The 12,567-nt window shown below is 39.2% G+C and overlaps 1 protein-coding gene across 9 annotated transcripts in view; it reads right to left on the bottom strand.

The window, feature by feature from the left end:
- Positions 1-12,567, bottom strand: part of LOC5579293 — a 232,944-nt gene that overhangs the window by 28,435 nt on the left and 191,942 nt on the right. For 8 of the 9 annotated variants that reach the window (XM_021855882.1, XM_021855873.1, XM_021855880.1 and 5 more), the window contains 2 exons: positions 1,496-1,853; positions 589-951 (listed from right to left, as the gene is read on the bottom strand). In XM_021855882.1, coding sequence (XP_021711574.1) covers positions 589-951; positions 1,496-1,853 — 721 coding nt within the window. The remainder of the gene's footprint in view (positions 1-588; positions 952-1,495; positions 1,854-12,567) is intronic. The other variant, XM_021855881.1, reaches the window with a different exon arrangement.

Here is a 12,567-nt window from a genome sequence, read left to right as displayed (position 1 = left end):
TCGCTCGCAGAATGGCACTGCTGTTTGGGCTGAAGATTACCATGCTACCACCGGTGACGCCATTAGTGCTATTGCTGCTGCTGCTATTAATGCTACTATTGCTTGTGCTGATCAGTCCGTTGCTTTGGCTGCTAACGGGGCTGGCTGGTACAGTTACAACATTCACAACATTCAATGGCTTATTATTGACTGTGGTGGTGGTGGAGGTGGCGGTAGTGGTGTTTGCATGATGGGCAATGGCATTATTACTGTTATTATTGCTATCGTTATTTACAACATGAACAACATTGGTAGTAGTAGTAGTTGAAGTAGTACTAGCAGAAGAGTTAGCAGTGGTAGTAGTAGAAGTAGTAGTAGCATAACACGTAGTAGTAGTAGTAGCATTACCGTTACTGTTATTATTACTGGTTTGGATGCAGAGTGTTTTGGATGATGAAAGCTCATGAGTTGGATGATGGTTAACATCTAGATGAGTAGTTGTTGGAGGATGGTCATTAACATTAGTAACATTATTGTTATTATTATTATTATTGGTACGATTAGTGGTGGTGGTGGTTGTGGTGGTGATAACATCCATTAGTATTTTACCTTGTTTCATGCTCATCAAGATTGTGTTATTGCTATTGCTTGTGCCGGTTATAGTGGCATTGTTATTAGCGTTGTTAGTATTCGAGATTGTATAACAGATAGGATTCAAACTAATCGATTTACATTTATTGTCCGTAGAGACAAACGGCTGCTGCTGCTGTTGCTGTTGTTGGTGCTCTTTGATAGCAGATGTCGAAAAGTTGAATATGTTTCCGTTGGCGGAAACTTTGCCCATGTTGTTATTGTTATTGCACAGATTGTCCGTCGGTTCAGATTTGATTGCGGTCGGAGTACTGACCGATTGGTACTGCTCCTGCTTGGCGATGGTTTTCGGGCTTTGCGGCATGGTTTTGAATGCGCCACCTGTTGAGTTGACAAATCAAAATTCGATACATGAGAAACTATGTGGCTATCGGAAGGAAGGGAAAATCTTAATTCTAACATTCCGCAGAAAGCCATTCCCCCGAATTCCGTTCCCCAGAATGAACCATTCCTAAGGATGCAGCATTCTTCAGAAACGTATACCTAGGATACATGCACCAGTTATGGCCATAGTGGTTTCCTATTTTGCCATACATGATAATTGAAATGTCTTCAAAATTTGAAATGGTCGCTTTGCATAATGACTATTTAGCATAACATGAAGACCAACCTTTTTGAAAAGAAAGATCATGACTTTAGTGGAATCCCAATTATGCTAAATGGTCATAACATACACTATACAGTTTGAAACTACCTATTATAAATTCATATTTTTTTTTATTAAATCAGTTGTAGAGACACATAGTTTGCTGGAGAATGATGCATTATTGAGAACCGTACATTCTGGGAATGGGGAACGGAATTCTGGGGAATGATTTCCTGCAGAATAGATTTCTATGGAATGTTATAGAATGGAATAGCTTACCAGTTGGTTGAAACGGCGACACACCAATCGGATTCTTCGGGCTACCGTACGAATAACTTAGCGGCGTTTGATGATGATGGTAGCTATGATGAAGCATGCCTGCCCCAGACGGCTGCTCCCCATGTGGAGCATTGCCGCCAACGGGGTGGCCACTAGGTTGATGCGAAACCGGAGGCGGCAGCAGAGCTACCTTAATGGGTTTCGGTTTGCACGTCAACGGATCCGATGGGGTCGATGGTGCTGAGCTACTACTACTACTATTGCTAGCCGGTGGAATTGGTGCTGTCGCCGTTTTCGAGTAATCCGTCGGGATGTTGTCGTTGGCAAGAGAGGACGATGAAACCACTGAGTCTGAAACCTGAAAGATATGCGGGGAATTAATATGCATACAAGTTCTAAAATAGAACAAGAAAAAGAACGTATCTATTTATTGAAATTCAATACACTCCTCCGTTTAATTTTAATTTAAAATTTTCAAGCTATATACTGCCGTGAATCGCAAGTCAGTCCCATCTGTAAAAAGTAGGCATTGAGAAAATGGGCAGTGAAGTTTCCAAAATCGTTTTCCATACGAAAATTCAAAAAATTCCAGCGGATTGGAATATAATCAAATTTTAATGAAACTTTCGCAGTTTGCTTTTCACTACGATATCATTTCAAGAAAAATATAAAGATGATCAAAACACGGCTCATTTTTGTGTTACACGGTGCGAATATCTGTAGTGGGACTGATATGCGGTTACTTTTCATTATGGGACAATTTGACTTGCTGTTTTTTCCTAATTTTTCCGAACACATCGTATTATATCATTAGTTCCGCTGAAAGAGCATTGAAAGATATGTTGAAAACTGAACTCAACTCAATTTTGACGAAAATGCAGATGGGACTGATTTGCGATTCACGGCAGTATAAGTGTGTGAAACACAGAGCATAATCACTACCATTTCACACACTTTTATATTAAAAATAGGAACTTTAGAGACATCATGCCTGAAAAAATAGAACCAATATGAAACAAAAATCAAGGCGGTTTAACTACAGAGTATAATGAAACAGTCTTGACAATAAGAGACCACAGAGGAGCCAAGAAAATAAAAAAGAAACTAAACAGAACCAGAAGATAAAGGTAAAACCACAAAATAAGGAATTTTATTAAGGATATTGCAACAAGTTTTTTTTTTCAATTCCTTGTGACCAGGGTTGTTATGTGAATTCGGTAACGATATAAACGTCTTCCTTAGCCGAGTGGTTAGAGTTCGTGGCTACAAAATAAAGCCATACTGAAGGTGTCTGGGTTCGATATCCGGTCGATCCATGATCTTTTCGTAATGGAAATTTCCTCGACTTCCCTGGGCATTTGGGTGCGGCTTGTTCTTCAAAAAATCTCAAAACCAATAATTCGTGTGCTCGTCTGATTTCAAATCACATGAAAAGAGAAACTCCAAAAATATTAACATTTAGAGGCGTTATAAAAAAAATGACTTTAGGTGAAGTATACATAACTTTGTTGTTTTCCAACCAATTTTGAAACTTTTAGTACCATTATCTTCTAAGTCTAATTTATGAAAACTTTGTAGAACACCGAATTTGTCAAAAATCCTGTGTTTTAGTTAAAAGTAGATTCTAAATTTTAACTCATTTTACAAAAAAAATCATCTTAGTTTGACCATAACTTCATGAATACTCAACCGATTGCAAATCTTTTACATGCTTTGGAAGCTAATTTAATTGGTTTCAAACTTTTTTCATTTATTTATTTATTTAAATTATTACCCTGGCTTTTTTTCATAAAAGATTTTTTCTTTTTTTGAATAAACGACTGTATTTTCAAAAGAAAAGTACTTCTCATAATTATTGTAGTTAAAGCTTATAATACGTTCATAAAAAGTATTATGTAAAACAGTTAATGAGGATGTCAATCTCTTGCAAAATTATGATTGCAATGTGTGAACTGAACTTTGCACTGTTGCTTACGTGAAGCGCTTAAATGAACGACTCGGTGTACACTCATGTCAAAGAAGCTCACTTTTGTGCGTTTTGTGTTATGTTGTTAATTTAATTGCTAGAACTATGGAATAGCAAACAAAGTACGATACTTGAGGGATCGAAGCAAACCGTTCCTGAAGATGGACGAATAAGTCACTATCAAAAGAAGATTACAAACGCAATGAGAACAATCTCTACTGGCAGCTATTATCGCTAGTTGAGAAGTGAATAATTGCTTACATTTAGGATTTTCTTCTTTCAGCTCTGACTGTTTCTTGAACTGACACTAATTATTTGTATAACAATGACGATTTATTTTTCTTTAAGAATAAGCTGTTCTTTGAAATTAATCTTTGAAATGCATTTCAAATGCATGCTTTTTTTGGGATTTGAACCACTGCGACCATTAATTGATCTATTGTGGTAAAATACATACTAACATACTTCGGCCAAATGACCCAGAACCATAAACCCTTACGTAATTAATGGACTGCTCCTAAGATGTTAACGTATTATTGCCGACAAAGTTGACATCTTAATCGAAGGACAACTCAACTCCTATTACTCCTGATATTCCACCAGATTTTTCAGAAAAATATCAACATTCGGGGTATCTTCCAGAATTCAACTATTTATTTCCCCAGAAGTGCCTCCAGGGATTTGTAGAGATTTTCTCCGAAATTTACGTTCAGGATTTATGTTTGATTTCATCTGAGAATTTCTCTAATAAAACATGAATCACCTTAGAGATGCCTCCTAAGATTCCTTCAAGAAAAACCTTCAGAAAAAAAACTCTAGGAATTCCGCATGAGAATTTATCCAGTAATTCTTTTATGGATGTCTCCAGGGAAAACATTCGGGAAGCATAAAAGAAATGCTAAAATAATTTCAAATGAAACTTCTGTTCCCGATGGACTTCTGCAATGGTCTCTGAAAGAACGCTTTGGACTCTTGAGGAATCCTTGCAGGATTTGTCGAAGGAATTCCTTGTACAACATAGGATGGAATCCCTGAACAAATTAGTGAAAGAATGATCGGAGGAATAACTTGAATAATAGGATCCTAAAATGTTTGATAAAGTCTTGGTTTAATTGAACAGTACGATAGAGCGTTTTCTTGCTACTACCTTGGTCTTTTTTCCAGCTCAAATAACGTTAGAAAATTAAAGGGGTCTATTCTTAGCTGACACACCCAAAATATACTGACTATATTTCAACGCGATAAACTTTTATTCAGCTAGTAATATTACTAGTGCATCTTGTCCCGCCTTAAAAAAAATGTACATACTATTGAGCATGAGTATGAGCATTGATGACCGTACAATTCGTAGTTGCTACTCCGTGATTGACAAGAATCATCGAAATTGTACAGGGAACCAATAGATGTAGCTTGGGAGTAGCATACCATCTTCAATGTACATTTTCGAGGACTCTGAAATTAGTAATGTCAATAACGGCGCCGGCCACGTCCTTACGGTCATCGGGGAAGGGAAGGAATGTTAGTGTGACATCCATTGTTACTAAAGACCGAGTATACATCTGCATCTTCATGGTTGCCACGGGAAGGAGTTTTGTTAGTGGGAGGGCTTCAAAGCTACATGATCAGGATTCACCTTGGTAAGTGATGCGATTCATGTAACCTCTGTTTAAAAAATATCTATCAATGCGTCGACATCTTAAACATCGAACTATTTAAAGGTTTGAATTTCGAAATTTTATAAAACATAAATATGCGCTTATGTCAACACATAAAGTGACGAACTATTCATAGTTTGTTCAACAAATTCATAAAAAAATACATGATACAAATGTGTTATTACTAGCATGAAACGAGCTCACCAATTGGTAATCCATCCTCGACTGAACAGTTACAATCGCAGCGTCAACACGTATAAGCAGGTATGTAAAATAACTCCGATGGCGCGCGAATGAAGTGCTAACTGAAAAACAAAAACACTTCGAGCGCGCAAAAAATGAATCGGACAGCTTGGGTTTTTGCAAAGCACTGGGCAAACGAACGAAGCCAGCGAAAAACACTCCGAACGCGCGAAAATGAATCGGACTGCTTGGGTCTTCGCAAAGCACTCTGTAAAAATGTACATACTATTGTAAAAAAAATGTTCTGAATGTTTGTGGCTTTCACTAAAATTTGTTTTAAAAATTTGGGCTTCTGTGATTCGGCCTTTTGTATGTTTCGGCCGTTTGTGTATTCGGCCTTTTGTGATTCGACCATTTGTGGTAGATTAGACGGGGTTGGTGATCTAATGGCTATCGCTTCTGCTTTGCAAGCAGAAGATCGTGGGCTCAATCCCAGGCCCGTCCCTTCCACATATTTGTAACACTCTTTCTAATAGCTGTCGTTCTCTATCTCTCTGCGCATCATTATGGCGCAAACATCATTAGTTCTATCTATCGCTAGAATTGAATATATCGACTTAACCGCTTACCACAGTGGTATCCATACGGTCGAATACCTCATCCTCACTAACAAAACACTCCTACCTCCAAGGTAGCTGTGGGTAATGCAGGAGATTCTCCGGTTTTCTAGTAACAACAGCTAACTAATTAACGTCCTTTCTCTCCCCGGTGGACATAAGGATGTGGCCGGCGCCGTTATCAATCGAAAAATATCAAGGGTAGTGTGATTGTATATTGAAGATGGAAAAAAGCTAAAACCCAAGATTCATCTGAGTGGTTCTCTGTGCAATATCACTATTCTGATTGATCACGGAGTAGCAACTACGAAGTGTATGTTCCATCAGTTGATCGATCTTTTTTTTTTCTTTTTGATCGGCCTTTTGTGATTCGACCTTTTGTGGTAGACCCGATAGAAATGCCACTGGGGCTTTCCTTTTTAACTCTGGGGTGTTCCTATCTGACATTTCGGAGGTGACACGAAAAACAGAATACTCCCAACATTTGAGTTCAAATCAAATGATTTGACGAAACCCGAAAAAACGGAAAAAAAGTGTAACCAGGACAGGGCTTTAGAACCCTATTCCTTTAGTATTTGCAGGTGTGGGACCTTAAATAAACTTTTGAAGGATCCAAAAAGATTTTATTTGGGAAATTGCTTGAGAAATGTTTGAAAGAACTGCAGATAATTTGGTAGGCACTTGATAAACAATTTCAAGTAGAATTTATTGAGTAATCCCCGGAAGAGCTCTTATATGCACTTAAATTATTTCACCGACCTCAGTAAAACTTTTCGCCGAGAACCCAACAGCTGAAAATTCGGTAATTTTCAATGCCGAATCTCGGCACTTATTTTACGGAGATTTCGGCAATCCAAATTTTTTGCCGAGATCTCGGCGAACCTTACCGAGATTTGGAAACCTTTACCGAAAATCGTCAAATTATTACCGAGATATCAGCTGTTGGGTTCTCGGCGAATCCGTTTAAGTGTGTAGATTTGCTTGAGGAAATTTTGGAGCAGTTCATGAACTGTGGATAAATTCTGGAAAGAATTTATAAAAATGCCGGGAAGTTAGGAAAAGTCGGCATAGGATCCCCCGGAGAAAAAAAAAAGGATTTCTCTAAACAAATAGAGATGTTTTTTACGCAGTTTATTTTTGCGCGGTTTTTTACACAGTACCGCTTACAGGGTGGCCACCAAATATCCATTTTGAAATTCCCGCTTTTTTCCCGGTATAATTCTCAAAATTTTCCCGCTTTTTAACGGGGGTATCCAAACTTAAAAAAAAAAAAACATTTTATTCAGTTTTTTAGTTGAACATACTGAAAATTCCTACTGTTTTCAAGCTTTTCAGCTAGATGTTAAGGAAGGTGATTTTTCCGTCCAATAAAAAAAATAATATAATTCGTAGAAGGCTTGTTTTTTGTTTGGCTCCCATAAAATTTGCATGGAATGAAAATAAGCTCAAAACACTTATCAAGCGTATGCTAGAATAAGGGCGTAAGTCGCATGATCGATTTCTCTTTATCGATCCTTTCTTCTGTGAATAATGGTGACAAGATGCAAGTTTGTTAGCATTTTTTTCAATTTAAACCGCTTGACAGCGGCGCTTCATCTTGCGTCCTGAAGTGAAAAAATGCTGACAAACGCCCTTATTCTAGTACACGCTTGTTATAAGTCGGTTTTCTCAAAACTAGGTTTTTGTTACTTTTTTGCTTTTTTAAGTCTTTGCTTCTCAATTGTGCTAATAGGGAGGTTTCTATTATTTTGTTTCAATTTGACAAGGTTTATTTTAAAAGCTACCAAGCCCATATTTGTCAATAAGATGTGCATCTTACTACCCGGATTGAAAGTATTTCAATTACCGAAAAGCTAAACATTACATATAATTTGCAATTGGATTAGATGGACAAATTGATGTGAAGATTTGCGAAAAAGTTACACGTCTTCTCAGTGAGAATCGAACTCACGACTCCCCGATCTCTAGTTGGGGCGCGTTAACCACTACGCCATGAGAGGACTCATGAACGCAGAAGTTAACCTGAATTCGATTTCAGCTCAATAATCACGTGGTCCTCTTTCGCAAAGTGCACCTCTTTCGGAAGAATTAGATGCCCATCCAAACACAACGCTTTCTATATATATCCAATGCCTAGCCCGAGAGCGCATTGTTTTTCAGATATAGGAATAGCACACTACACTAGCCAGCAACTGCGCTGGCTGAGGTTTCTATTGTGTGGGCTTCCAATGGGTCGCGACGTTCTCAAACGACCGGTTACGGAACATGAGTCCGTTGCTCGATAAATACTTGTTTTAATTATGAATCGTGGTTTACGGCCAACCAGCCGAGTGGAAGTTTAACAACTACCGAAAAGCTAAACATTACATATAATTTGCAATTGGATTAGATTGGATTAACTTCTGCGTTCATGAGTCCTCTCATGGCGTAGTGGTTAACGCGCCCCAACTAGAGATCGGGGAGTCGTGAGTTCGATTCTCACTGAGAAGACGTGTAACTTTTTCGCAAATCTTCACATCAATTTGTCCATCTAATCCAATTGCAAATTATATGTAATGTTTAGCTTTTCGGTAGTTGTTAAACTTCCACTCGGCTGGTTGGCCGTAAACCACGATTCATAATTAAAAACAAGTATTTATCGAGCAACGGACTCATGTTCCGTAACCGGTCGTTTGAGAACGTCGCGACCCATTGGAAGCCCACACAATAGAAACCTCAGCCAGCGCAGTTGCTGGCTAGTGTAGTGTGCTATTCCTATACCTAAAAAACAATGCGCTCTCGGCTAGACATTGGATATATATAGAAAGCGTTGTGTTTGGATGGGCATCTAATTCTTCCGAAAGAGGTGCACTTTGCGAAAGAGGACCACGTGATTATTGAGCTGAAATCGAATTCAGGTTAACTTCTGCGTTCATGAGTCCTCTCATGGCGTAGTGGTTAACGCGCCCCAACTAGAGATCGGGGAGTCGTGAGTTCGATTCTCACTGAGAAGACGTGTAACTTTTTCGCAAATCTTCACATCAATTTGTCCATCTAATCCAATTGCAAATTATATGTAATGTTTAGCTTTTCGGTAGTTGTTAAACTTCCACTCGGCTGGTTGGCCGTAAACCACGATTCATAATTAAAAACAAGTATTTATCGAGCAACGGACTCATGTTCCGTAACCGGTCGTTTGAGAATGTCGCGACCCATTGGAAGCCCACACAATAGAAACCTCAGCCAGCGCAGTTGCTGGCTAGTGTAGTGTGCTATTCCTATACCTAAAAAACAATGCGCTCTCGGCTAGGCATTGGATATATATAGAAAGCGTTGTGTTTGGATGGGCATCTAATTCTTCCGAAAGAGGTGCACTTTGCGAAAGAGGACCACGTGATTATTGAGCTGAAATCGAATTCAGGTTAACTTCTGCGTTCATGAGTCCTCTCATGGCGTAGTGGTTAACGCGCCCCAACTAGAGATCGGGGAGTCGTGAGTTCGATTCTCACTGAGAAGACGTGTAACTTTTTCGCAAATCTTCACATCAATTTGTCCATCTAATCCAATTGCAAATTATATGTAATGTTTAGCTTTTCGGTAGTTGTTAAACTTCCACTCGGCTGGTTGGCCGTAAACCACGATTCATAATTAAAAACAAGTATTTCAATGCCTAATCTTTCCATTTCGCTAAATTGAAGTGATCGCTAAAGAAAATAAGTTCAAGGGATGGATGAAATAAAGCCGCACACATGTTGAAGTGTTCGCCATAACAGTCCCTCGAATCGAACAATTTGTGAATTGAACAGTATTTTTTGAAGTATAATACTTATCATATGTGTCCAATTGGTTGTGATACAGATAAATCGGAGACTAAAATCTTTGAGCATTAAACCCATTGTTAAAACAAGGGTACTGTTGCTAGACCTCCGAAAGAATCCGTTCCAAACATTGAAGGATATATCTCACCTTACTTATTCAATTCGAATTCTTCACCTTTGCTCTAGCCATAAACCTCGTTTCCCCTTATGGTTAAACTAAGTTTAATGCCTAAGAGGTGATGAAGAAACCGCTTCTTAGTTGATTAGATAACTAATGACACATTAAAAGCTCTTATGAATAAATGAATAAAGGATTGCATACAAGAATATTCAAATTTATTGATTTATTATTCAGTAAATGCAGAAAACTTTGAATCCAATAAGTTTGAGTTCTTAAACCTTCTGCAAGAAGTTTTGAAACTCTGATTAAAAACTACGAGTCAGATAATTTAGAAAAAAAAGCCCAGGAGAGAAAACAAATCATAAAATATTTTTGAAACATTGCTAGCCAATGAGAAAAGTGATTTTTTTTAAAAGAAATATAGCGTTACAAAGACAATTTATTAAATCATTATGGTTTGAAAATTATTTGGCCAAAATTACAGCTATTTAATTAATAATACCAACTATAACATCTTTCTACAACTTATTATTGGTGGTTTGTAAATTTAGAGCTTGAAGAAGTTCGTTCGAAATAAAAGATTTTCCCGATGACCATCTCAAATTCCCGGTTTTTCCCGATGGATTCAAATTCCCGTCTTTTTCCCGCTTTTCCCGTTTTTCCCGGTTCGGTGGCCACCCTGCGCTTAAAAACCGCACTTGTTAGTACTGGCAACCCTTCCGAGTTCGCTGGGCTGAAGTTAGCAGCGATACATACCATCCGTCATTATGACTGCTCAGGAGATGTGTCAGAAGATGGAACAATATTCGACGAGAAAAGACAAAACGCACGTTATTTCTCACCTTAAAGTAATAAGTGAAATTTAAATACTATTGTTACTCCAAAAATTTAGTAAATAACATTTTTTGAAGTCCAATTTCGTAAGCGGTGAGAATTAATCAATTGAATTGCCCTATACAAGTTGTTTATACTTAAAATTTATTACAGAATTCAATTCGCTATACTCTAACCTAAATTGTTTGTTTGAAGAACGAAGAAACGATAAAGCACTGAATTTGTAAGATCCTTTATAATTAAACTAAACCTATATAACTAAAATATATCTAAATTGCAGCTTGAAGCACTGCGCTGACAAGAATCGTGTCTTATTACTCTGTTCCCGAACAAAACTTCAAGAAATTCATGATGTCCGAGCAGCATGAGAAAACTCCGGATAACAGCAACATCTACAGCTGTGTTGCATGTCACCGACCAGACTCCGCCGATAACATCGTCGCTTGTGACAAATGCTCTGACTGGTGGCACTATTCCTGCGCCGGCGTTACTGATTCCGTAAGAGCGACGAAATGGTATTGCCGAACTTGTCTCCCGCAACCAGCAAAGTCAGTTTCCAGCGCCTCGACGTCGGCTTCCCGGAGAGCTCGCTTAGAACTAAGCATGCAGCGCCTGGAGGAGCAGCGAGAGCTAGACAGGAAACAAATGGAGCTCGAGTTGGAGAAGAGATACATGAAGGAGAAGTACCAGCTATTAGAGGAAACGTTACATGAGGAGTTTGAAACTCGAAGCGTACGAAGTCGGATTGACGAGATTGAGTCTCGAGCAAAGCACACAACACAATGGGTTCAGGAACAAACGGTCGCGAATGCAGCAGAACTTGAATGTAGTGGTCCTGTCTCCACAAAGGAAATTCGACAAGAGGTTGTTCCCACAGGAGTACCGGCTCCAATCGTACACGTCACGGGTGTCGAAGAAGGAGCTGTAGGAGGAATTGAAGGTGTGATTAGAGATCCCCAGATTCCCCCAGATGGCAATGCATTCTACAAATTACAGCAAATGCTACAACATTGCAAAAAAGATCAACAACCAACTCTGCAGCAGATACAAGAACTGCAGGAGCAGCTACAGCTGTGTCAGATTCGTATACAGCAAGAATCAACACCTGTATCTTCACGACTACCGACCGTTTCAAAAGGAGCCATTCGTAAAACGAATATGAACGAAACCGTCAAACTGGCTGTTGACGCTCCACATCTCGAATTATCCAGTCCCATGGTTCCAATGACGCTGGGTTCCCAAAGGAATCAACAACAACGAGAGGCACTTCAAACCCAAAATCTTTTCTCTCACTCTTTACCGACCGTACGTCATACCGTGAATCCGCCTGGTCCCATTGGTTCATCGATCGTTGATCGTCAAGGTCCGACTCCGGAACAGCTCGCCGCAAGACAAGTTATGCCTCGTGATTTGCCAGATTTTTCCGGCGATCCCGAAGAGTGGCCGCTGTTTGTAAGTTGTTACAACAACACGACGAATGCTTGTGGATATAACAACGCCGAGAACCTTTCTCGACTCCAGAGGTGTCTAAAAGGTAGTGCGCTCAAGTCAGTTAGGTATTACCTGATGTCACCGGAATCGGTTCCAGATGTTATGAGGACCCTGAAAACGCTATTTGGCCGCCCTGAGATGATAATCAACAAACTAATCAGGAATGTTCGTGAAACTCCCCCTCCAAAACCGGAAAAGCTAGAATCGCTGATTGAGTTCGGGATGGCTATACGGAATCTCACTCAGCATCTAATCGCCGCCGGTCAGCAACCACATCTCTCTAACCCAATTCTGTTGCAAGAATTAGTGGACAAACTGCCAGCCGGAGTTAAATTGCAATGGGCCCAACATCTTCAGCATCATCCGGTTTAGAGTGTCCATCCCGGGACATCCCGGGACAAGAAATCC

This window comes from Aedes aegypti, chromosome 3, assembly GCF_002204515.2.
Source record: "Aedes aegypti strain LVP_AGWG chromosome 3, AaegL5.0 Primary Assembly, whole genome shotgun sequence".
In the NCBI taxonomy this organism is placed as follows: Eukaryota; Metazoa; Arthropoda; class Insecta; order Diptera; family Culicidae; genus Aedes; species Aedes aegypti.
The sequence above is the reverse complement of the archived record's forward strand: the minus strand, read 5'-3'. Positions and strand labels throughout refer to the sequence as shown.